Source organism: Macaca nemestrina, chromosome 9 (genome assembly GCF_043159975.1).
Source record: "Macaca nemestrina isolate mMacNem1 chromosome 9, mMacNem.hap1, whole genome shotgun sequence".
NCBI lineage: Eukaryota > Metazoa > Chordata > Mammalia > Primates > Cercopithecidae > Macaca > Macaca nemestrina.
This window is the reverse complement of record NC_092133.1, coordinates 33,999,226-34,023,289: the sequence shown is the minus strand read 5'-3', so window position 1 is coordinate 34,023,289 and position 24,064 is coordinate 33,999,226. Positions and strand designations below refer to the sequence as shown.

Sequence of the window (24,064 nt, the reverse complement as noted above, 5' to 3'; positions counted from 1 at the left end):
CCGCCTTCTCTGGGGACCGGAGTGAACAGAAGTGCGCCTGCGTTGCGACTTCGCTTTCGCTGGGGCTGCTGGGGCGTAGGCGTCGGGGATGCGCGCAGGGGCGCGCGCAGCTGTTGACTAGCTTCTTTGCTCGTGCGCGCAAGAGCCCAAACTCCAAGTGGAAACTGCAGGCGCACGAGGAAGAACGCGTGGAGCATGAAGAGGCAGGGGGCTTCCTCTGAGCGGAAACGGGCGCGGATACCGTCCGGGAAGGCCGGTGCGGAAGGTGGCGGGGGAGGGGACGGTCGGCCGACTCGGCTCCCGGGGGCGGGCCGGCGGGAGTCGTGGTCAGTGGTGATTTCTTCTGGAGTCGTTTCCTCAGCTCCTTCCAGCCCCTTGGGCGGCACCTTCTGTTTTTGAAGCGTTAAAGGTGTGGAAACGGAGGGCGTGACGAGGGGCAGGTAGCGAGATTGGCTCTGCTGTGGAGCCAAAGTTCGAGTCCCGGGGTCCCCACATAACGGCCGGGCGACCCTGTGCAAGTTGGTTAACTTCAGCTTCACGTTTTATCCGTCGCCACACGAGGATGCCAGTACCCCCCGCACCAGCAGCCAGTACTCCGCTGGGTTAGTTAATTGTCGAGCGCGGAGCCCAGTTCCTAACCTGCAGTTACCTGTAGCTACCACGGCGGGGACGGGGCATGGTCCCTAAAGCCACGCAGCTACGAAGTGGCCGAGCTTGTGGCTGCTCCAAGTCCCGAGTTCTTCCTGAGTGCCAGGGTAGGATGGCATGGCAGGTGTCAGAGAATTTGGCAAGTCCCTCTTCCTCTTCCTCCGTGAACTCTTGGTTCCTCCAAACGATGACCTCAGGACTCCTTTACCTTCCTAAAAGTTGTCGAGATCCTCAAAGATCTTTATGTGGATTACATCTATCGATTTTGACTGTATTAGAAATTAAAACAAAATTTTCTTTGGGAGGCCAAGGCGGACGGATCACCTGAGGTCAGGAGTTCGAGACCAGCCTGGCCAACATGGCGAAACCCCATCTCTACTAAAAATACAAAAATTAGCCGGACGTGGTGGCAGGCGCCTGTAATCCCAGCTACTCGGGAGGCTGAGGCAGGAGAATCACTTGAACCCAGGAGCGTAGGTTGCAGTGAGGCGAGATCAGGCCATTGCACTCCAGCCTGGGCGACACAGTGAGACTCCGTCTCAAAAAATAAAAATAAAAAAAAAAAACAAAAATTTAAAATATTGATCGATTGATGGATTAGAAAATAACCATAGTAAGCCCATTACACGTTGACATATTTTATGAAAAAGAAATGTTCCTAAACAAAAAAATCAATAAAGAGTGGGAATATTTTATATTTTTGCAAATTTCTTCAATATGTCTTAATGGAAGACAGCTGGATTCTCATACCCGCTGCTTCATTCAGTCTAACATGTCAAGTAGCCTCTTGCAGTGAGCCGAGATTGCGCCAATGCACTCCATCTTGGGTGACAGAGTAAGACTGTCTCAAAAAAGAAAATGCCTCTCACTTGTGAGAGAATTAAAGTGAAAAAGGCGAATAAAGTCAGTATTATTATGAAAATGGTTGTCACCCTACAGACGCTGAAAAGTCTCAGAGGCCCCCAAAGCTACCTGAAGTACTACACTTTGAGAGCTGCTGCTGCTTCTCCTTTGATCTCTATAACTTTGTTGCTTGGGAGAACTGCCTTGCTCTGCCTTCTGTCGTAGCCTTTTTTAAACATCTCTTCATCTTCTCCTGCCTAGGGTCCTTTCTTATGTAAGGCAAATAGTCGCCCGGCAGCATCAGCATCAGCCAGTGCCACTGATGTGACAGCTGGTCTGGGAGCTATCAGGAAACTCATGGAGTTAATGCAGAGCTGTTGGTTAGGAGCATAGGTTGACACTTAACCCTTTTTGAGTTTGAGACCGATCATCTTTTTTGTTTTTGTTTTGTTTTGTTTTTTGAGACGGAGTCGCTCTTGTCGCCCAGGCTGGCGTGCAGCGGCCTGATGTCGGCTCACTGCAACCTCCGCCTCCCAGGTTCAAGCAGTTCTCCTGCCTCAGTCTCCTGAGTAGCTGGGATTACAGGCGCCTGCCACCACGCCCAGCTAATTTGTGTACTTTTAGTAGAGATGGGGTTTTGCCATGTTGTCCAGGCTGGTCTCAAAATCCTGACCTCAGGTGATCCGCCTGCCTCGGCCTCCCAAAGTACTGGGATTATGGGCGTGAGCCCCCGCGTCCGGCAGGGACTTAAGTAAGGCATAAGGCAGTTGCAGTCTGATGTTAGCAGATGATAGGTTTTTGTTTTATTTCTTTTTCAAAGTAAAAATTGCTTTTTTAAATTATAAAAGCAATATTGGGTAGAAAAAATAAAGCAATAAAGAAAAGTAAAAAGAATAAAAGTAATTTCAAATCACACCCCACCAGAAGTGGCCATTACCAGTATGTGAAGAACATTTATTAAATGTCGTTGCGTGAAGTGTGCATTGTTTTGTTCATTTTTTTAAATTATGTGCTCCTGGGAAAAAACTCAAAACTCTGTTTACATCACACTTTGTAATATAAGTACATTAATTTTGTTGTAATTATTCAGCTTTTAGTAAATATTTGATTATTGTGTACCATGGTAGATACTGTGCTTGGTGTGGGTGATGATAAAGATTTCTCACATGAAGACCTTACTTAGGCCAGACGTGGTGGCTCATGCCTGTAATCCCAGCACTTTGGGAGGCCGAGGCTGGCAGATCGCTTGAGTGTAGGAGGTTGAGACCAGCATGGGCAACATGGCGAATCCCTGTCTCTACAAAAAATACAAAAATAACCGAGTATTGTGGCACATACCTGTAGTCCTAGCTACTGAGGAGGCTGAGGCACAAGAATTGCTTGAGCCCAGGAGGTGGAAGTTGCAGTGAGCCGAGATCATGCCACTGCACTCTAGCTTGGGCGACAGAGCAAGACTGTATTAAAAAAAAAACAACAACTTAGGAACTCTAAGTCGAGTAAAAGTGATCAGATATTTATCTGCATAAATAATAAAAGGTAGAAAGTAATTCATATTTTAAGAAGGAACAATTGGGGTTTCATAACTCAAGAAGAGTTAAATGAGTTCAAAAGAGAGACATAAAATTTTCTACTTCGGGAGAGAGAAAAAAAATCATGGAAATGTTCCTTGGAAAATTTTATTCAAAGATGGAGCCAGAAGGAACTCTGGGTTGCGGAGAAGGCATTGAGGAGCCAGCGGTAGGGACTGGAGAGGTCTGAAAGCATAAGAAGGAATGAGACAGTATCGCTCTGTCACCCAGGCTGGAGTGCAGTGGCACAATCTTGGCTCACTGCAACCTCCACCTCCCAGATTCAAGCGATTCTCATGCTTCAGCCTCCCAAGTAGCCGGGATTACAGGCGGATGCCACAATGCCTGGCTAATTTTTCTATTTTTAGTAGAGATGAGGTTATACCATGTTGGCCAGGCTGATCTCCAATTCCTGACCTCATGTGATCCACCCGCCTTGGCCTCCCAAAATGCTGGGATTACAGGCATGAGCCACCACACCCAGCCAGATAAGTAATACTTTTTGATTCTTTTTCTTTGAGACGGAGTCTCGCTCTGTCGCCCAGGTTGGAATGCAGTGGTGTGATCTCGGCTCACTGCAAGCTCCACCTCCCGGGTTCACGCCATTCTCTTGCCTCAGCCTCTGGAGTATCTGGGACTACAGGCACCCACCACCGTGCCTGGCTAATTTTTTGTATTTTCAGTAGAGACGGGGTTTCACCATGTTAGCCAGGATGGTCTTGATCTTCTGACCTCGTGATCCACCGTCCTAGGCCTCCCAAAGTGCTGGGATTACAGGCGTGAGCCACCGTGCTCAGCCTACTTTTTGATTCTTGAGACTGCATACTTTACATGAATTATCTCATTTAATCCTCACTACTCTGAGGTAGGTTGTTTTATAGGAAACTTAAGTAACTTATCTAGGATCTCACAATGAATAGTTGGTGGGACGTTGATTTGAAGTCTGTCCTGCTTTTAAACCTATATTCCTTATAAAGAAGTTTAAATATATTTTGCAGACATTGAGAAACATTGTAAGAATCTTAGCTGGAATGTGATGATGAGGTCTATGTTTTAGGAAGATTAATTTGGTATTCAATATACATTTTCCTTAGTATAATTTTTTATACATCTGTCAGTGAGCCTATTTCAGTCTACAAGCATCAATTCAATAATTAATGTGATATTTTATTGCATTCATGGGCCCTAGTGTACTTACCTATTTGCCTATTATTGGACATTTGCATTTTGGCAGCAAAATGTAAACGCTTTGTGGTCAATTGGTCTGGATGGATAGAGCGTTTATGAACTCTTACCGTTCTCCATCTATTTTAGGAGCAGCAAATGGATTTCTCATGGAAGTTTGTGTTGATTCAGTGGAGTCAGCTGTGAATGCAGAAAGAGGAGGTAAGAGAAATTAGAGAATGAATGACAGTTGGCTGCCTTTTTAAGAGTCCTTATTTTTTAGAGACACACACTGAAATATTTAAAATGAAATAACATGATGTCTGGGATTTGCTTCAAAGTAATCTGAGGTTGAGAGAGGAAGGTAAGACTATAAAAAAATAGTTGCATCACATCAGGAGGACATAACGTGTTGGTTTTTTCTGTTTTTGTGATATTAAAGGGAGTTCAGGTATTGCCAGCCTAATCTATCCTTAAGGTTTTCTGTCAGCTTTTCACTAATAAATTTAGCAACCCATATTTTAGTAGTGGTTGCAAAATGGTGACATTATTTTTCACTTATGAACTAGAATACTTCTGTAAAGAACTTTCCCCTCATCATCTGTTTGGTTATGCTGAAGTATAGTTTGTATAAGAAAGGCAGAATAAATACTTGCTTCTTTTCCCTTATTTATTATAATAATTCTTAGAATAATGAATTTGTTCTCTATCTTCCCTTGAATTGTTTTGTCACTATGAATCTAGATTTAAATATGTTTTATGTGTTTTAATCCATTGTAGTTATTCTGCTTATTGATGAACAAAATGTTCTATCTGTGGCTAGTGAGAGCTTCTTCAAGCTGGTTCCTGAGATCTTTTGATGTGACCTTGGTAGCCTAATAATTCTTTTGGTTTCAGCATTTTCTTATTCTTGAAATTGTCTTGGTTTTGGCTACTCAAAAGTAGCTTTGTGTTTTTTAAAGCGTACAATAATAAAGACCCTTTTGGGAAAGATTATGTTATTTTCTTATCAACAAAGACTCAGTATTCCTCTGTAGTCAGTTTTAAGAAACATCTTTATTTTATGTTAGTTTCCTGTACGTAGAGAGGCAACCCTATAATACAAAATTTTAAGAGAACTAGCTTAACTGTAGTTAACTCTTCAGTTTGAGTATGAGTAACACAGTGTGGCTGCAGAGTATAACTGAGTTAAAAACAGAGTTTTACTCTAGTTTTATAATCTGATTTCTCTGAGATGATTTCTAAGACTGTTCTGTATTTGGAAAAAAAATGCGTATCAACAGCTTGCTGTTTAATAAGAGCTTATTTTTTTAAAATGTGCTGAGCAATGCGTTTATATTACAGGTGCTGATCGGATTGAATTATGTTCTGGTTTATCAGAGGGGGGAACTACACCCAGCATGGGTAAGTGTCCATTTTTCCCAGATTTTCTGGTTGGAGTTCATGGAACCTGGAAGCAACTGGTAATTAGTTTCGTTGGGTCCTCTACTAATGTCATGTAAACTATGCTATGGATGTTGTATCAGAAATGTTTATGGTGGTAAAAAACAAAATCAAAGATTTGATCACACATATTTCTTTCTCACATCAGAAAGTTGAAAAGTAGGTCAGTAATTGTTAATACTGGTTCAGCTGCTTTGCAGTAACATCAAGGATTAGGCTTTTATAAAATCTTTACATGCTGGCATCCTCAGTATATTGAAATCCCCTCCTGGTCTTTGTACTATTGTTGTTATACATTTTACTCATACACATATCAAAAACTCCATGCTATGTTGTTAGTTTTGTTTGAAGAGTCAGTTATCTTTTATTAAATAAGAGATGTAAATAATAAGAAAACAATCATATATTTACCCATATGAAATTACCATTTCTGGTATTCTTCATTCCTTTATGTAGATCCCGTATTTCTATCTGGTTTCTTTTTCTTTCTGCCTGAAGTACTTTAACTTTTTTTGTTAAAAAGTATGCTAGTGATGCATTCTTTCAACTTTTATATGTCTAAAATAGCTTTTTCCTTTATTTTTGAAAGGTATTTTTGCTGGGTATAGAATTCTAGATTGACAGTTTTTTTCTTTGAAGATGTTTTTCCATTGTTGTCTTGCTTGTATTGTTTCTGACAAAAAATCTATCATCCATATCTTTATTTTTCTCTATGTAATATGTCTCTTTTTATACCTACTTTTCAGATTTTTTTCTTTATTACTGGTTTTGAACAATTTTCTTATGATGTACCTGAGTATAGTTATTTTCATGTTTCTTCAACCTGTGCATTTATACTTTTCATTACATTTGCAAAATTTTCAGCTTGCAGTTTTCAGCTTGTTCTCCACTGCCTCCTTCATAGACTTCAGCTATGCTTACGTTAGACTACTTGAAATTGTCCCAAAAGTCACTGATGAACTTCTCTATTTTAAAAAGTCTTTCTGTGTCTCATTTTGCATGGTTCCTATTGTTTTGTCCTTGAGCTTACTGACCTTTTCTTGTGCACTATCTAATCTGCTATTAGGCTTGCCTAGTATGTTTTCATCTCATACATTGTAGTTTTCATCTCTAGAAATTTGCGTCTTTTTATGTCTCTGATGTCTCTTAACTTTTTTGAACATGTGGAATAAAGTTACAATAGCTGTTATGATGACCTTGTCTGCCAGTTCTAACATCTGTATCAGTTCTGGGTTTGTTTCATTTGATTTATCATCTAATAATATATCTTATTTTCCTGCCTGGTAATTTTTTATTGGATGCAAGACATTGTGAATTTTACTTTATTGGTTACTAGACATTTTTGAATTCATACAAATGTTCCAAAACAGTTTGGTCCTTTTGGGTCTTGCTTTTAAGATTTGCTGGGCAAGTCTGGAGCAGTGTTAATACAGAGCTAATTATTCCTTACTACCAAGTCAGGATTCTTCTGTGAATTCTACCCAGTGCCTAAGAATTTTGAAATTTTCCTCTCGCTGGTGGAATAGGCATTATTCACAGCTTGATATGAATGACAGGCACATCATTTCTAATCCTTTTTATTGGTTCTGTCCCAGGCCTTGAGTAGTTTCTTTGCATGCATGCACCAGTCAGTACTCAGCTGAATATTAAAGGAGGTTCTCTGCAGACCTCCAGAGTTATCTATCTGTCTTCCTTCCTTTCTTCTTTCATTCCTTCCTTTCTTTTCTTTCCTTCTCTCTTTCTGTTTTCTTTCCTTCTCTCTTTCTCTTTTCTTTCTTTCCTTCCTTTTGTTTTTTTCTTTCTTTTGACAGGGTCTCACCTGTTCTCCAGGCTTGACTGAAGTGGGGTGACCATAACTCCTTACGGCTTCAAACTCCTGGGCTCAAGCAATCATCCTGCCTCAGCCTCTCAAGTAGCTAGTATTACAGGCATGTGCCACCATGTCCAGCTAAATTTGTTTGTTTGTTTGTTTGGTAGAGATGGAGTCTCACCATTTTACCCAGACTGGTCTTCAACTCCTTGCCTCAGGCAATCCTCCTGTCTCAGCCTCCCAAAGCACTGGGATTACAGGCATGAGCCACCATGCCAAGCCTATCTTTTTTTTAAAAAGTCCTTTTTTTAAATCACTGTGGTAGTCTTTGCTACTCCAGTGTTATCTTTCTGTCCTCCTGGTACTTTCTCCTATAAACTCTAGCTACTTCAGTCCTCCTGAACTCTCAGCTTTGTCTCCTTAACTCAGGGAATTGTTTTGGCTCTGTGTGGGTCCCCCATCCCTGTGCTTTGTCCTAGAAACTCTCAAGGCAGTAAATTGGGTCAATTAGAATTGACTTACTAACTTCATTATTTACCATTTTCAAGGATCATTGCCCTTCACTGCTTAATGTCCATTGTCTTGCAAACCATTGTTTCATATATTTCATCTAGTTTTTTCTTTATTATTATTATTATAGGTGGGAGGGTAAATCCAGTCACTGTTACCCTGTCTTGGCCAAAAGCAGAAGTCCCTATATGAATTGTTGTCTCCTAAGTTATGCTACTCTGAGGCTGATAATAGCATTATTTAATGTAAAAGATTTGTATATGCAACAGCCCTTTGGAATCTTCACACTAAAAGAGGGCATTCCTGGCCATTCTAAAATCCCTAGAGCATGTCTGTAAATTTGAGTACAGTCTGTTTTTGTAACACCAATTATGATTCCTTGCTTGGTATTGGACAACTGCTGTCCTATGCAAAATTTGGGTTCTTTTAGCAAGAAGAAAGAAGGAAATTCATACTGGGTAAACAACTCATGGAGCCTGTCACAGCCTTATACTATTGATGGTTTATGAGCTAGCCATATATTATGGCATATTTAGGTACTTTTATGCATAGATCTCTGCATAAAATCACAAATAAGTAGAACTTTGCTCCCTTTCACATATCTCGTTAAAAAAAAAAGTTTTCTAAATGTCTTTGCCCATTAAAGGAATATGAACTTTGAAGCTATTTAACCATCTCCCTAGTAGGTTTTAAATAGAGCTGTAATGAATTAGAAAGAAGAAATTGGATCTTGGGGAATTACGTACTGGCAGAACATTGAGCCTGGTAGTTATTACACTTTCAAATGTCACATACCAATAAAAGGGTTCTGAGTCATAAGGATTTTTGTTGAGTCAACTGATAAGTGTTTTTAAATTGTAGCATCTTCTGTTTTCTAAATTGTTCTGTTTAACCCGTTGCTATTACTTACCTTCTACCACATACACATTTTTGTTCTCAGTGTCCTCCTTCCTTTTAGAGCCGTCTTTCTCTGGTTTCCTTAAACTCCACCTTTTTCTTTTGGATGTAATATACAAAGCAGATGTAAATGACCAATAATATATCATTGGCTTCCTTGAGCTTTTAGCTCACATTTAAATTTTAATCTGCTTTCTTTTCTTGTAGGTGTCCTTCAAGTAGTGAAGCAGAGTGTTCAGATCCCAGTTTTTGTGATGATTCGGCCACGTGGAGGTGATTTTTTGTATTCAGATCGTGAAATTGAGGTGATGAAGGCTGACATTCGTCTTGCCAAGCTTTATGGTGCTGATGGTTTGGTATTTGGGGCATTGACTGAAGATGGACACATTGACGAAGAGCTGTGTATGTCCCTTATGGGTAAGAATTTGTATCTAAGACCTAAAAGCCTCTAATGATAATTGTATTTTTGCTCACAATATAAAAAAACATCCACAAAACCAACTTTGCAGTCATAGCTGCAGGCACTTATACTAACCTAAGTATTTCAAATAGTAGTTCCTTAGATGTTTGGGGTGGGATGTATGTGTGGCAAAGCCTTCTTAACTCTCCTCAATTGCTATAGATTAGGTTCTGCTACTGTTCCCATAGAATAGAAATTTAAGGGAAATTTACCATGGTTCCTTTAATCACTGCACCAAGAACTTCAAAAGCTATTATAGTTGGTGAGGATGGACCACCAAGTTGGAAGATGTGAAGAGGACAGAAGCAAACTACCTGTATTACTAGACCAAAGTATTTATCGAATGACCTCAGAGAGGCAAGTGATAGATGTAATGCTGCTCTTATAGTTGTCAGATTAAATGATTTCCATTTGGTGCTAAGGCATGACCATTTTTTATATAAAAATCAGAGGTTTGTGGAAAGATACGGCTTTTGAATTTGTAAGGCTGACATTTTATTATGTTAGTTTACTGTTTTGTTAGGTGAAGAAAGTATTAAAAAGTTTCAGCTAACATGAAGAATTCTATATATAGTAATCAGTGATGACATCTTCATTCATGTTGTTATATGACTCTCTTTTTATAGCTATTTGCCGCCCTCTGCCAGTCACTTTCCACCGAGGTGAGTCATTTTCATTTTAGAAGTTCTGTTGAACAGTGTTAGTTTTCTAATTTCAACAACTGCCACAACCTTTTTATGGAACACAATTCTGTGGTGTTCCAAGGTTACCAATTGTTTTTTTAGATCCTGGGACTAAAAGTTATAAAAGTAGAGATGTGCAATTTCTAGAAAATTTGAAGCCTTAGTTATGAAAAGTTGTTAAAAGTGGGTGTTGGTGGTGGTGGGATATAATAGAGAGAAGGAGAGAGTAAGTATTGCCTTCAAGTGTGTATACCTATCACAGCATTCCAAGCGAGAATCCTGAGACTCATTTTAACTAAGATTGTATTAGGTCATGTGCAACCCCAAAAGAATAAATCGTTGTGGCTGGTGAAATGAAAAGTACTGTCTATCTTAAGCCAGGCAAAACCATCCCTGGGGCTAGCAGTGAGGTGAGGTTTCACAGATACAGACTTCCTAAGGGGAGAGAAAGTTGGGTATCTGGAGAAGAATTGGATCTTATTAGGAAGGGAGAAAGGAGAACAGATGCTGTCTAGTGTTGACTATCTAGTCAATGAACAGATGTCCACTATAGTGGACAAAATTATTTTTCATTATAGCTTGTCTGCACCACAATGATTTTTTAATGTGATGGTTTCTTATAAAGAAATATTTCTGGCTGGGCGCGGTGGCTCAAGCCTGTAATCCCAGCACTTTGGGAGGCCGAGAGGGGCGGATCACAAGGTCAGGAGATCGAGACCATCCTGGCTAACATGGTGAAACCCCGTCTCTACTAAAAAATACAGAAAAGTAGCCGGGCGAGGTGGCGGGCGCCTGTAGTCCCAGCTACTCGGGAGGCTGAGGCAGGAGAATAGCATAAACCCGGGAGGCAGAGCTTGCAGTGAGCCGAGATCCAGCCCCTGCACTCCAGCCTGGGTGACAGAGCGAGACTCTGTCTCAAAAAAAAAAAAAAAATCCTATAAAAAATCAGGTAGTTTTTTTTTTTTTTTTTTTTTTTTGAGATGGAGTCTCGCTCTGTCACCCAGGCTGGAGTGCAGTGGCCCCATCTCGGCTCACTGCAACCTCTGCCTCCTGGGTTCATGCAGTCTGCCTCGGCCTCCCAAGTTGCTGGGATTACAGGCATTTGCAACCGTGCCCAGCTAACTTTTGTATTTTTAGTAGAGACAGGGTTTCACCATCTTGGCCAGGCCACTCTTAAACTCCTGACCTTGTGATCCACCTGCCTTGGCCTCCCAAAGTGCTGGGGTTACAGGCATGAGCCACCACTCCTGGCCAAAAAATCAGGTAGTTATAATTTCTATACTCTTTGGCTACACCTTGGTAAAATGGAAGAACAGGTGTCTGTTTTGCCTTCAGAGAGCACTGCCATTGCACGTGAAAAGAAGTCTACAGTCATAAACAATTTTTTTACTTCAAATTTCTGTTCTTTTATTTATTCCAAAAGGTTTAACAAAAATATTTTCATATTTTCAAAGTTTGTAGAGTTTTGGGATTCCACATTTTTCTACTAATGTATTTAATGAGATAGCATAATATTGTTATAGTGGTGAGAAGGTGCTGCCACCAAAACAAGGAAATCCTCTGTGGTAGATTTAGTTGCCTACATACACTAAAGGGTGAAATGAAGGGGCCTGTCCCAGAGGACCACTACCACCTAATCCACTGCAGGAGAACTTCAATATCATGTAACAGTGTGAGAACCAAAGCAGAAGGAGGTTTTCTGTTTTCAGTTTCCCGATACCACTTTACTCTTTGAGGGCTCTGAGGAGGGGAGAAGTTTCTTAGAAAGTAGGATGGGGCCAGGCACAGTGGCTCACCCCTATAATCCCAGCAGTTTGGAAGGCTGGGGCGGGCAGATCACAAGGTTAGGAGATTGAGACCATCCCGGCCAACATGGTGAAACCCCATCTCTACTAAAAATACAAAAATTAGCTGGGCATGGTGGTGTGTGCCTGTAATCCCAGCTACTCGGGAGGCTGAGGTGGAGAATCACTTGAACCAGGGAGTCGGAGGTTGCAGTGAACTGAGACCACGCCCCTGCACTCCAGCCTGGGCAACAGAGCAAGACTCCATCTTAAAAAAAAAAAGTTGGATGGAAGTGAAACTTCATATAGTCTGTTGAAAACAACTATCCTTATGCTATGAACCTTGAGTATGTGGGGTTAATAGATTAGTCTAAAATATTACTCAGTAATGAGAATGTGAGCCAAAGCCTTTTCTAGAACTGGTGAGTATAGTGTTTCATTCTACCTAGTCCAATTTTTCTGACGCCTTAGAACAGTTTCCCAAATCTGACTCACCTGCCTATCACATTTAAAATTTTACCATATGTGAGTGCTACCTGCACATTTATTTAATGATTTCTTTAAATAAAATCTTAAGTATGTACCCATAAAAAAGAACAAGATCATGTCCTTTGCAGAGCCTTGGTTGGAGCTGGAGACCATTATCCTTAGCAAACTAACACAAGAACAGAAAACCAAATACCACATGTTCTCACTTATTAGTGGGAGCTAAATGATGAGAACACATAGACACATAGAGGGGAACAACACACACTGGGACCTTTCGGAGGGTGGGGTTGGGAGGACGGAGAGGATCAGGAAAAATAACTAATGAGTACTAGGCTGAATACCTTGGTGATGAAATCATCTGCACAACAAACTCCCAAGACACGGGTTTACCTGTATAACAAACCTGCACTTGTACCCCTGAACTTAAAAAAAAGTTTAAAAAAAAAACTTAAGTAAATTTATTTTAAATAGAAACTTATAACTACTATAAATGGAAAATGTTTCATTTCTTATCTGCATTTAAGTAAATACACTATTTAAATGTGTACTATTATTAAAATGATTATGCACAGTGGTGGTATGTAGACTATGGTGTGCTAATGAACTGGCTCTTAGAAAAAAGAGCTGATTTGTAACATTTTTAAATTTCTGTGGTTTAAATACTCTACCTTCACTAATTTTTTTTATTATCATTAATTAAATTTTTATTTTTCTTTTGAGACAAGGTCTTGCTCTGTCTTCCAGGCTGGGGCACAATGGTGCAATCAGCTCACTGCAACCTCGACTCCTTAGGCTCAGGTGATCCTCCCATCTCAGCCTTTCGAGTAGCTGGGACTGTAGGTGGACACCGCCATGCCCAGCTAATTTTTGTATTGTACATATGGGGTCTTGCCCTGTTGCCCAGGCTGGTCTCAAACTCCTGGGCTCAAGTGATCTCCCCACCTCGGCCTCTCAAAATGCCAAGATTATAAGCATAAGCCATTGTACCTGGCCCTACCTTCACTAATTTCAGGCTGCCACTGGATTAACAGTCTGACTTGCAGAGTTCTTGAGTATTTAATAATTGACCTTTGTAAGCCAGTACAAGCTAGGTCCAGCACGCCACTGCATGTATACTACATTTTGGGAAATGCTGCATTAAGAGATACCTGTTCAAAATTCACATCAATTTTATTTATTTCAGCCTTTGATATGGTTCATGATCCAATGGCAGCTCTGGAGACCCTCTTAACCTTGGGATTTGAACGAGTGTTGACCAGTGGATGTGACAGTTCAGCATTAGAAGGGCTACCCCTAATAAAGCGACTCATAGAGCAGGTACATGGACGTTATCTTTTTTTCCCCTAAGACTCTGTTGTGGTTACTGCTGACATTCTGCTGTTTAGCCAATTTGTGAGACTATATATTACTGACTTTGTGGTTACTCTGTAGGAAAGAGCAAGCAGGCAATAATGTATATAATTCTTATTTCTTTCACACAAGTCTTTTTAATAACCAAGGCTTTCAAGATCAAATTATATATAGATAGTGCCTAAAGATCTGATCTAACTTGGATAAACACAGCAAATTTTACCTTTTCTTTGCCATTGGCATTGCAGTTTTTTTTATTTTTTATTTTTATTTTTTAGTTTAGATACAAGGTCTTGCTTGTTGCCCAGGCTGGTCTCGAACTCTTGGGCTCAAGCCATCTGCCCTCCTTGCCCTCCCAGAGTGCTGGGATTACAGGCATGAGCCACTGCGCCCAGCCAGCATTGCAGTTTTAAGCCACATCTTTTCATTGTCAGCCCGTGTATATTCAGGGGATCCCATGTAAAATTATCATCTGGAGGTAAATTCCAAAACTAAAATTATAATCTTACTTCTTCTCATCTGCCAATATAGGAGGAAATATATTTTTCTAGTTTATGAGTTTTCCTGGTGAGCTAGCATCATTTGTAGAGCACTCAGAAGGTGACTTTGTAATTATAGTGTGTCTGTGTTTTTCTGACATCAGTCTAGAGGCATTATAAGTTACTGAGTACAGACTTTGGGATGAGAGAGTTGAGCATTTGAGAGTCAGGTTTGATACTTGCTATGTGATGTTGAGTAGGTTATTAGTCTTTAAGCCTCTCTTTCCCCATGTGTGAAACTGAGATGAGTTTAATACTAATTTTAGAGTTTCTCAGAAGATTGCTAAAGATGAGATGTGTAAGAGGCTTAGTACAGTGGTTGGCATACAGTAGGTCTTAATAATGTTAGGTTCTGTTATTACTGCTATTAATAATATTAATGTTCCTGTATAGACATCTGGTTATTTTCACTTTTCTATAGCCATGAAAATAATTTTCAGAAATTTCTCCTAAAGATCTGATGTGACTTTGCTGTTCTGGGATGTAATGGTTTGACAAACATTTATTAAATATATATTAGATGCAGGACATTTGTACTGTGGGTGTAACCAAGAGCTAAGTGTCTGTGTGTAGTCACTGTCCTTACAATTTAGTGCGGAACAGGCACTTCTAATAGAGCAGGAAATTTTAATAGCGCTCTATTTTTAAAAGGTACTGTAGGAGTACATTGGAGAGGAATTAACCCCAAATTTGGGGAAATGAAGGTTGGCAATAATTAGAGGAAGCTTCCCAAAAGAAGAGACATCCAGACTGCAGTGTTTTACTTATTTGAAGGATGTTCGGGAGTTATCTGTGTAAAAGTTGGGGGCAGTGGGAGTGAGGGTGAAGGGAGTGTTGGCGGAATTGTTCCATGCAAAAGAAATAGTATAAGCAAGGGCTATAAACAAAAGCAAGCATAACTTAAAACGCTGAGGAATGACCAGAATATTGAATGTGGACAGAATGATATCCAGAGCCTTGAAAACCTTATTAAAGTTTTTATTTTTATGGTATAGTGGGGAGGCCTGAAGTGTTTTAAAACAGAAGAGTTGATGAATTGGATTTCCAGTTTTAAAAGGTTACTCACTAAGGAGTAGAAAATAAGATATAATCGCCATAGTAATGTATTGCATTTCAAAATGTGTGTGTGTGTGTGTGTGTGTGTACGTCTGTCATTTGTATGTTAATCATTGGTTAGTAGGAAGAGCTACTCAAATATTCTCATACATTAACTTTACTGAGGTAACTACCTAGTAGTGTAACATACTAGTTAAAGCATAGGCTTTGTGATTAGACAAGTCTGTGTTTAAACCCTGGCTTCGATGCTTGTTAATAGTGACCATGGATACATTACCTAGCCATCCTAAACCTCAGCTTGCTCTTCTGCAAAGTTAGGATAATAATAGCACCTACCTCCTAGAATAGTTGTAAGGGATTTCTTCAGGTTTTAGCACTTAGTAATTATTCTATGTTATTAAATCTGACACTTAGTGATTGCTCTGTATTATTAAACCACTTTGATAGCCTTAGATAAGCATACACTTCTAAATAATCATGTGGGGAAGGCAAAAAGAAGTGGTAGAATTCATTTCTTTAAAAATATTATTTCTCTATGTTTTGGAAAGCCTTGATTTGGAAGAAACAGGCAACTGTGACCTCCATTCTGAAGTGATTTCAGCTTTTTAGATAATCAATGTTTTGTTTTATGGATGCTTTATTCAGGCCATTTGAGAATATGAAACATTCTTGTTCCATTTATTTCTCTAACAATTTTTAAATTATATGAAATAGCCACTCCCCTCTTTCAGTCTTTTTCGTTACCTTGCTTTATTTTTTCTTTGTTGTACTTATTGTTACCTGGAATTTTATTGTATAAATATCCCTGTGCATTGTCTCGTCTTCCTTGAATGTGTAAGCTCCATGAGAGCAGGAACTTTCTCTTACTCACCATGTCAGGGAGGAAAAACTTTCCTTCTGTCCTCAGGGTTTGTTATTTGGGGGCCTGCAAATTAAACTGACTAAAGACAGATTAGCAGGAGTAAAAACAGATTTTATCACATACATAAGTACATATATATGTAAGTACATACAGAAGTTCACAAAGAAATATGACTCAGAATTGGGGGCTTATATACCATCTTAATAGGTGAAGGGGAGGGAGAAAATGGCACTTATTGGGGGGAAAAATGACTTTTTGGAAAGATAACTTTCTAGAGACAAATTTACTATGCTGGACATCTTATCCAAGATCCCAAAGAAATAGAGAAGATCTAGTAAAAATTAAACATTAATAGTAATTTTTAAAATTTAATATATTCTGACTTATGTTTCTATTCTCACTGCCTTATTATCCCATTCAAGAGAAAGATATTAAAATTTACTTGTTTTTTTTTTTCTTTTTTCAGGCAAAAGGCAGGATTGTGGTAATGCCAGGTATTTATTTATCTATCAATTCACTAGCATAACACTGAACTGTAGTGGAGGAAGAGCAAAGGAGGCAGGAAAATGTGAGAGAGAGTATTAGTACATTGCATATTAGTATATGATCTTCAAAGAGAAGAATATATAGTTTGATTAAAATGTTTAAGACTGGGAGATCTGTGCTAGAATTTAAAAGTTTAGATAAGAAGGAAAATATTCTAATAGGGATTAGCTCAAAGAGGAGCGAATAAGGAAGTAGGTAGAGATTGAGGTTTCTCCATATTTGCGCTCTCATTATATAGAATTTTATGAATTTGGATGTTCGTCTCTGGTGAGGCACATCAAATTTGATGCTAATCAAATTTTGTTTAGGACAAATGTCCTAATGAACAGGGTTTAAGCAAAGGTTTAGGCAACATCCTTAGGTAAAATATAATACTCTCTCAGTTCCTGAAAATCTCTGATTGCCAAATTATTTCTTGTAACCAGAATTTAATCATATGATCCTGATGATAACCATGAGATCAGTTAAGTTCATAATGGCTAACTAGAAATGAACAGTTGGAGCAGTTTTTAAAGAATTAGATGTACAACCTAGAAGAGTGAGACAAATGTAAAGACAATCTTAATTTTTTTATTAAGTTTCTCAAACATATTAAAAAAAGTAGAAAATAGCATAATGAATACTCATATGCTCAGTCCCTAGATTTAACAGTTTGCCAAATTTGTCTCATCTTTCTTCTATCCTGAGGTATTTTATTACAGTTAAATTGAAAGCATCATGACATTTTATCTTTACATATCTCTTAAAAGGGTGGGATGTTACCATAACGACAATTCCATTGTCACACCTATCACAATAAACATTTAATACTCAACTTTCTCCGATTGTCCCCACAATGGTTTTTATAGCTGATATGTTCAAACTAGGATCCAGTCAAGGAACAAGCATTACATTTTTGGTTATCTTTTGTTTGTTTGTTTGTTTTTAGAGATGAGGTCTTGCTATATTGGCCAGGTTGCACTTGAACTCTTAGCCTCAAGCGATCCTCCTGCCTCAGCCACCCAAGTAGCTGGAACTACAGTTGCACACTGCCATTCCCAGTTCTATTATCTTTTAAAATATCTTTGATATAGATGTTTTTCCTTTTACTTTTCTTGCTTTAAAAACTTTACAGAGTTTGGGCTGGGCCCGGTGGCTCACGCCTATAATCTCAGCACTTTGGGAGTCTGAGGCAGTCAGATCACCTGAGGTCAAGAGTTTGAGACCACCCTGGCCAACATGGTGAAATCCTGTCTCTACTAAAAATACAAAAATTAGCCGGGCATGGTGGCATGTGCCTGTAATCCCAGCTACTTGGGAGGCTGAGGCATGAGCATCACTTGAACCAAGGAGGCGGAGGTTGCAGTGAGCTGAGATTGTACCACTGCACTCCAGCCTGGGTGACACAGCAAGACTCCATCTCAAAATGTAATAAAAAGTTAGGATCTATTTACCCTGTAAAATGTACTACTTTCTGGATTTATCAGATTATTTCCTCTTGATATTGTTTAACTTGTTCCTCATGCCTTTGTATATCCTATAAACTAATAGTTAAATCATAAGGCTCGAATAGACTGCTTAAACATTTTTGGTAAGAATACTTTATGGGTGATTCTGCGTATTACATCATATGACATCACATCAGAAGGTATTCAGTCTCTCGTCATCTCACTACTAGTGATATCAAGACTGACCTAGATAAAGAGTAACTTTTAAAAAGAGGCTGTGAACCTGGGCAATATAGTGAGACACCATCTTTACCAAAATGTAAAAAAATTAGTTGGGCATGGTGGCGTGCTCCTGAAGTCCCAGCTAGTCTGGAGGCTGAGGTGGGAGGGTTTCTTGAGCCCTGAGGTCAAGGCTGCAGTGAGCTATGATCGCACCACTGCACTCCAGCCTGGGCAACAGAGTGAGACTCTGTGTCAAAAAAAAAAAAAAGGCCATATAAGGGGTATTGTCAAATATTTAGGAAGGCTTTTGACCTGTAACAAGTCCTTGAAACATGAGCAAAGAGAAAGTATATATTATCTGTCAAATTGTGGTCCTTTTTGGTTAATCAAGGAATGTTAAAGAGACTTTCTGAGTGTGAGGCTTTTCCATTTAGCACTAAATATATATAGTCTTGACAACTAATACTTAGACAATTGTTGACATTAAGAGTACCTTTGTTTAATATGCAATTGTTATCGGCTATGTGCAAGGCATTACTTGGGATGCAAAGCTACACAAGAAACCACTTTCTCAAGAAGCTGACTCAGGTCAAAAGATGTTAAATACAAAAATATTTGTGATTTCTTTAACAAACCTTATCAGGCAAATGTTAATTATATGACAGTTATATATATTATATGCTAATTGTGTGATAGATATGAAAACAAATAAAGTAATCCTACTTGAGGAGCTCACAGAATAGACTTATAAACAAATGTATTACAATTTCATGTGAATAAGTACCAGCAAGTAAAAACTCCTAGGTAAGTCATTCTGAATGCCTAATAAGTATTCATCATTGAGAAATACAAAGAGGTAGTTGCCCTCTAGGAACTTGCCCTCTATGAAGCCTACAACATATTTAGACCCTGGTTTCTTCATCTATAAAGAGAAGAATATTAAACTAGTTCTGTGGGATCCTTTTTAACCATAGAGCTGTGTTAGTTTGAGTCTGGAAAGATGTATTACTTATGTACTCAAGTTGCTGATAACTGAGCAACATGTGTTTCAGTAGCCAAATGTTTTGTTATTTGTTAGAAGGAATAGAAGGAAATAATATATTTGTCTCTTAATCCTTACAATAAGCTTGTGAGGTAGGCAGTATTATCCCTCTTTTATTGGCGAAAAAGTTGAGGTCAGTGGATTTAAATAATTTGTCTAAGGTCACGTAGCTGTGAAAAGCTACAGTGATAAAGCCAGTCTGAATGTACTCAGCCTGTATTTTTTCTATTTCTTTCTTTTTTTTCTGAGACAAGGTCTCACTGTGTCACCCAGGCTGTGGTGCAGTGGTGCAGTCTCAGCTTACTGCAGCCTTCGCCTCCCAGGTTCAAGCGATCCTCCTACCTCAGCCTCTTGAATAGCGGGGTCTACAGGCACCCGCCACCACGTCCAGCTAATTTTTGTATGTTTTTGTAGAGACGGGATTTCACCATGTTACCCAGGCTGGTCTCAAACTCTTGAACTCAAGTGATCCTCCTGCCTCGGGCTCCCAAAGTGTTGGGATTACGGGTGTGAGCCACTACACCTAGCCTTTTCTCTGTTTCTTAAGGCTCAGTGATAATACTGTACCACTAAGGAAAAAAAGACAAGTTAATGAGTCTGAAAGAGTGTGTAAAGATAGGTTATTTCAGCGTCTTTAATGGCTTGAGATACAAAGTACATAGTTTTAAAATATTGAGTACATCCTATAGGGAGATAAGGATATAAAGATGAATAAACTAATTTCATATTTATGATATACTGGTATCAATTCAGAATGTGATTCTTTATAAATATTTAAAAGATTGTTCATCAAAACAAATGTCATAAAACATTTGGTGGTACAGTTTTAATAAAGTAGAATCAGATTCTTCTGTGATATGAAGTATAAAGCTGATATCGTAACTAATAACCTGTATAATACTTTGCATTATTCCTGTTTCCGATGAAGTCAATGTAGTCTTTACATCCGGGGCTAGAGACAGAACCTTAGAGGTTCTCATTCAGGCACATCTCTGAGGTTGTGCTTTTGTAGATTTTTTTTCCTCAAACCTATCCTTACCTTTCTTTTTAATTTGATTTTGCTTTAATTGAGGGGCAAGCAGGGATAGCATTGTTGTATTAGCCAATGGACAGATAAGATTCTATCATACATGTTCTATAACCTTAATGGTACTTCCCCAGAGTCTGTAGCCTATATATCTTTTATCACTTTTCTAATCTCATTCTAACTTGGTAGGGAGAGACTAATTTTTGAATCAATGAGAAATTTAGTTTGGTGATTCCAAGTGAAGTAAGCAGTCATTATTCCTTAAATTTTATGCAAAATTCTATTTTACTTAATGTGTTACTTATTCTTTCCAACAGGAGGTGGTATAACAGACAGAAATCTACAAAGGATCCTTGAGGGTTCAGGTGCTACAGAATTCCACTGTTCTGCTCGGTCTACTAGAGACTCAGGAATGAAGTTTCGGTAAAAATGTTTTCTACAATTCAAATAAGAAGGATGAGATTAATTTTTACTTTCTCCCAAACAGAAAAACTTTAGATAGGGGCATGATTAACCAATGGAATGTTGTGACTACTACATAAGTATTATAGTTGTTTTTATAGTTGAAAAACATTTCTAAAATGGTTCGTGTCCTGTCTTAAATAAACAGGCTCTTTGAACATAGGTGAACCTTGCCTTGTGAAGGCATTGCTGAACTTTGACCAGTTAATAGTAAACAAATTCCACGGTTGAGCTTCAAATGAGTCAGATATGCACATGTGCCCACTCGCCTAGGATTTCCTGTAGCAAAGTTAATAACTATGGTGTAAGGATGGAAGAGTCATAGTCATTTTTCTACCTCCTACTTTTAGTGCTTAGTCTTCCCTCACATTTATTCTCTGTTTTCAGTTATTTTGAAATTATATTACCATTAAGAAATTGTGACTATCATATGGGGTTTTTTAAATACTTAAGAGGACTCTTACAATTTAATAGTAGTTGAATGTTTCTGTTTATAAATTGGGAAAAACACAATGTAAAAGAAATAAGATGGCTGGGCAAGGTGGCTTAGGCCTGTAATCTCAGCACTTTGGGAGGCCAAGACGGGTGGATCACTTGAGGTCAGGAGTTTGAGACCAGCCTGGCCAGCATGGCGAAACCCCATCTCTACTAAAAATACAAAAAAAATAGCTGGGCTTGGTGATACGCGCCTGTAATTAAAAAAAAAAAAAAAGAAGAAGAAGCAAGAGCCTTAGAACTTAACAATTCCTGATATAAAATCAAGTATACTGTCTGGTGGATTCAGCTGCTGGATATTTCAAGTAATTAATTGATGAAAATGATGGAATATAGTAGTCTAGCATACTTGACTTACCCTTGTATCATGAAGTAGTCTATAAAATGAAGTGGCAGCAGGAGGGCTCATTTAATAACATATCATTATCTGTTCCTTTATTATTTCTATCACAGAAATTCATCTGTTGCTATGGGAGCCTCACTTTCTTGCTCGGAATATTCCCTAAAGGTAACAGATGTGACCAAAGTAAGGACTTTGAATGCTATTGCAAAGAATATCCTGGTTTAGCCAGACCTCTCTGAGAGACATGGATATCACAGGATGAAGGTAGAAGTATAATCTGCAATTCTCTGTGACACAGCTTTAACCACCTTCTCTGGCCAGGACAGTTGCAATCTTTGTTTTAAGTTTCACATGGCCATGGAGAACGTGCCCAAGAAGAAAAAGAATTTGAAACAGAGATACAGTCACTTCCTTTGCATAGTCTTACCAGCGATTGTCATCGTGGTTAAAGCTGGTCTATGCTTCTTCCACAGACAGAAGCTTAGTCTTGTTTTCAGTGGAATTAATTGATGAACTGGAAAAATTTAACTGCATGGTATGAATTCAGAGTGTGACTTAAGAGTCAATTCAAAGCAGTATTTTGCTTTTTCATTTGTAAAATAAAAATGTCCACTCTTATAGTATAGTCTCTTATTCTTTCACTAAATACAGTCGGTAGCCTACAAGTATGAAAGGAAAAATGTTGTCTCATTTTTTTCTTCACTTTCTCTTTTTATTATGTGCTGATTGGATATGCTGCTTTGGGCAAGATGTTAAGGGTACAGAGTAAAATGGTGCAGTGTGAAAATTCCCAGACTTGGGAAGCAGGATATCAAAGTTCCTAGACTTACAAAGACAGACGTGAACCCTGACATTCAACAGGTTACTTCTTCTGTAAACAGAGAGAAATGGCTTAATTCTAAGATCCATCTGACAATTTTCAAAGACCTATAGTAAAAACTAGAGTGGAGTTAGGAAAGTTATCAAAGCAGCAGTTTCTTTCTGCTGAAGTCACAGATGGGAGAGACAGATTCTAGTGATGAAATATTTTTCCTATGACCAGGTCCCAAATGGTGAAGTTCATCAGTACCTGTATCTGTCACTTTCATGTTTATAATGTCATTTTACACAAACAACACACTGGTAATAGTACTGTTGTTCCTATCTTAGGAGAGTAACTGAAGCATAAAGAGCTTCCCCTTGGTCAGGAAGCCTTTGAATAACATGCACAGATTGTGTACTAATGAATGTTTATATGAAGAGTCTTGCCTTTATTTATTATTTATTTATTTTTGAGACAGAGTCTCACTCTGTCATCCAGGTTGGAGTGCACTGGCCCAATCTTGGCTCCCTGCAACCTCTGCCTCCCGGATTCAAGTGATTCTCCTACCTCAGCCTCCTGAGTAACTGGGATTACAGGTGTGCGCCACCACTCCCTACTAATTTTTTATATTTTTAGTAGAGATGGGGTTTCATCGTGTTGGCCAGGTTGGTCTGGAGCTCCTGGCCTCGTGATCTACCTGGCTCAGCCTCCCAAAGTGCTGGGATTACAAGCTTGAACCACCACACCCAGCCTAGATTTTAGGGACTTTGATCTTTCAGGATTTCAACATTTAGGATTATGGCATTCAGGATTGTGTATTTGGGGATTATGATCCAAACCCCTCTTTATGTGTAAAGCACAGATGTACATACAGTCCGTAACAAATATATAGTGTATCTATAGTATTAAAATTTCAGGAGAGAGGAGTGTTTAGGGAAAAGGGGTGACCAAAAAATCTCCTTAGACATAATAGTCAAGAAACACTGAATTAGGATAAGGTACTGACAGGAGAGAAAGTCATGGTTAAAGGCATAGTCATAGTTAAAGCGAAAGCAGTAAAAATGTGATATAAAATGGATTTAATGTGAACTTATTTTGCTTAAAGTGTGTCATATTAAGGAATACATCATATGAACATTATCCAGAAGTACAAAAATAATACAGGTGTTTTAAGAAATCCAAATATTGAAATAGGATGGTATTTACATCTTTTCCTGCCTTACAAATATTTATGTTAAATGTATACTAATCTTTGGACATTTTTTGGTATAATGAGGACGGTGGCTGGAGAGAGGAAAATGTGGAAGAAGCCTAGAGAGGAAATATATTCTTCTGTCTTTGGAGAAGTACCAGTTAAGATTACAACATAGCACTGGCAAGTACAGCTAATCCCCAAACAACGAAGGCATTAGGAGTACTGACCCCCTTATACAGTCTAAAACTTATATACAACTTTGACTCCCCCAAAACTTAAGTTAAATCTTGTGAAGTCATGCACAACATCTGGACAGTTTTCTCTAGCAGGAATTTGTTTTGAGCCTGATGACTTTCATGGGTTTTTCTGTTAACAACAGTGACATCGTCAGTAATGT

The 24,064-nt window shown here is 38.8% G+C and overlaps 1 protein-coding gene across 5 annotated transcripts; it reads left to right on the top strand.

Annotated features, from left to right (window-relative positions):
• Nucleotides 1–58: 58 nt before the first annotated feature.
• LOC105478413 (cutC copper transporter) lies at nucleotides 59–22,290 on the top strand. Of its 5 annotated transcripts, none has more exons than XM_011735684.2 (9): nucleotides 61–256; nucleotides 4,374–4,445; nucleotides 5,568–5,627; nucleotides 9,091–9,300; nucleotides 9,970–10,005; nucleotides 13,483–13,616; nucleotides 16,573–16,600; nucleotides 20,688–20,793; nucleotides 21,781–22,290. In XM_011735684.2, exons 1-9 carry the CDS (start codon nucleotides 196–198, stop codon nucleotides 21,893–21,895), a joined length of 822 nt encoding a protein of 273 aa, XP_011733986.1. In that variant the 5' UTR covers nucleotides 61–195; the 3' UTR covers nucleotides 21,896–22,290. The 5 variants fall into 5 exon arrangements, 4 of the variants coding, with proteins under 4 accessions (XP_070925416.1, XP_011733986.1, XP_011733987.1 ...); XM_011735685.2 differs by lacking the exon at nucleotides 61–256 and adding an exon at nucleotides 272–409; XM_011735686.2 differs by lacking the exon at nucleotides 61–256 and adding an exon at nucleotides 3,906–3,924.
• The last annotated feature ends 1,774 nt before the right edge of the window (nucleotides 22,291–24,064 follow it).

Bases quoted from the DNA above. Each gene is read 5' to 3' on its own strand.
- LOC105478413 (XM_011735684.2), top strand. From the start codon at position 196: ATGAAGAGGCAGGGGGCTTCCTCTGAGCGGAAACGGGCGCGGATACCG. The intron at 257-4,373 runs GTGCGGAAGGTG...CATCTATTTTAG, and splicing joins GATACCGTCCGGGAAGGCCG to GAGCAGCAAATGGATTTCTC. The intron at 9,301-9,969 runs GTAAGAATTTGT...CTCTTTTTATAG, and splicing joins GCTGTGTATGTCCCTTATGG to CTATTTGCCGCCCTCTGCCA.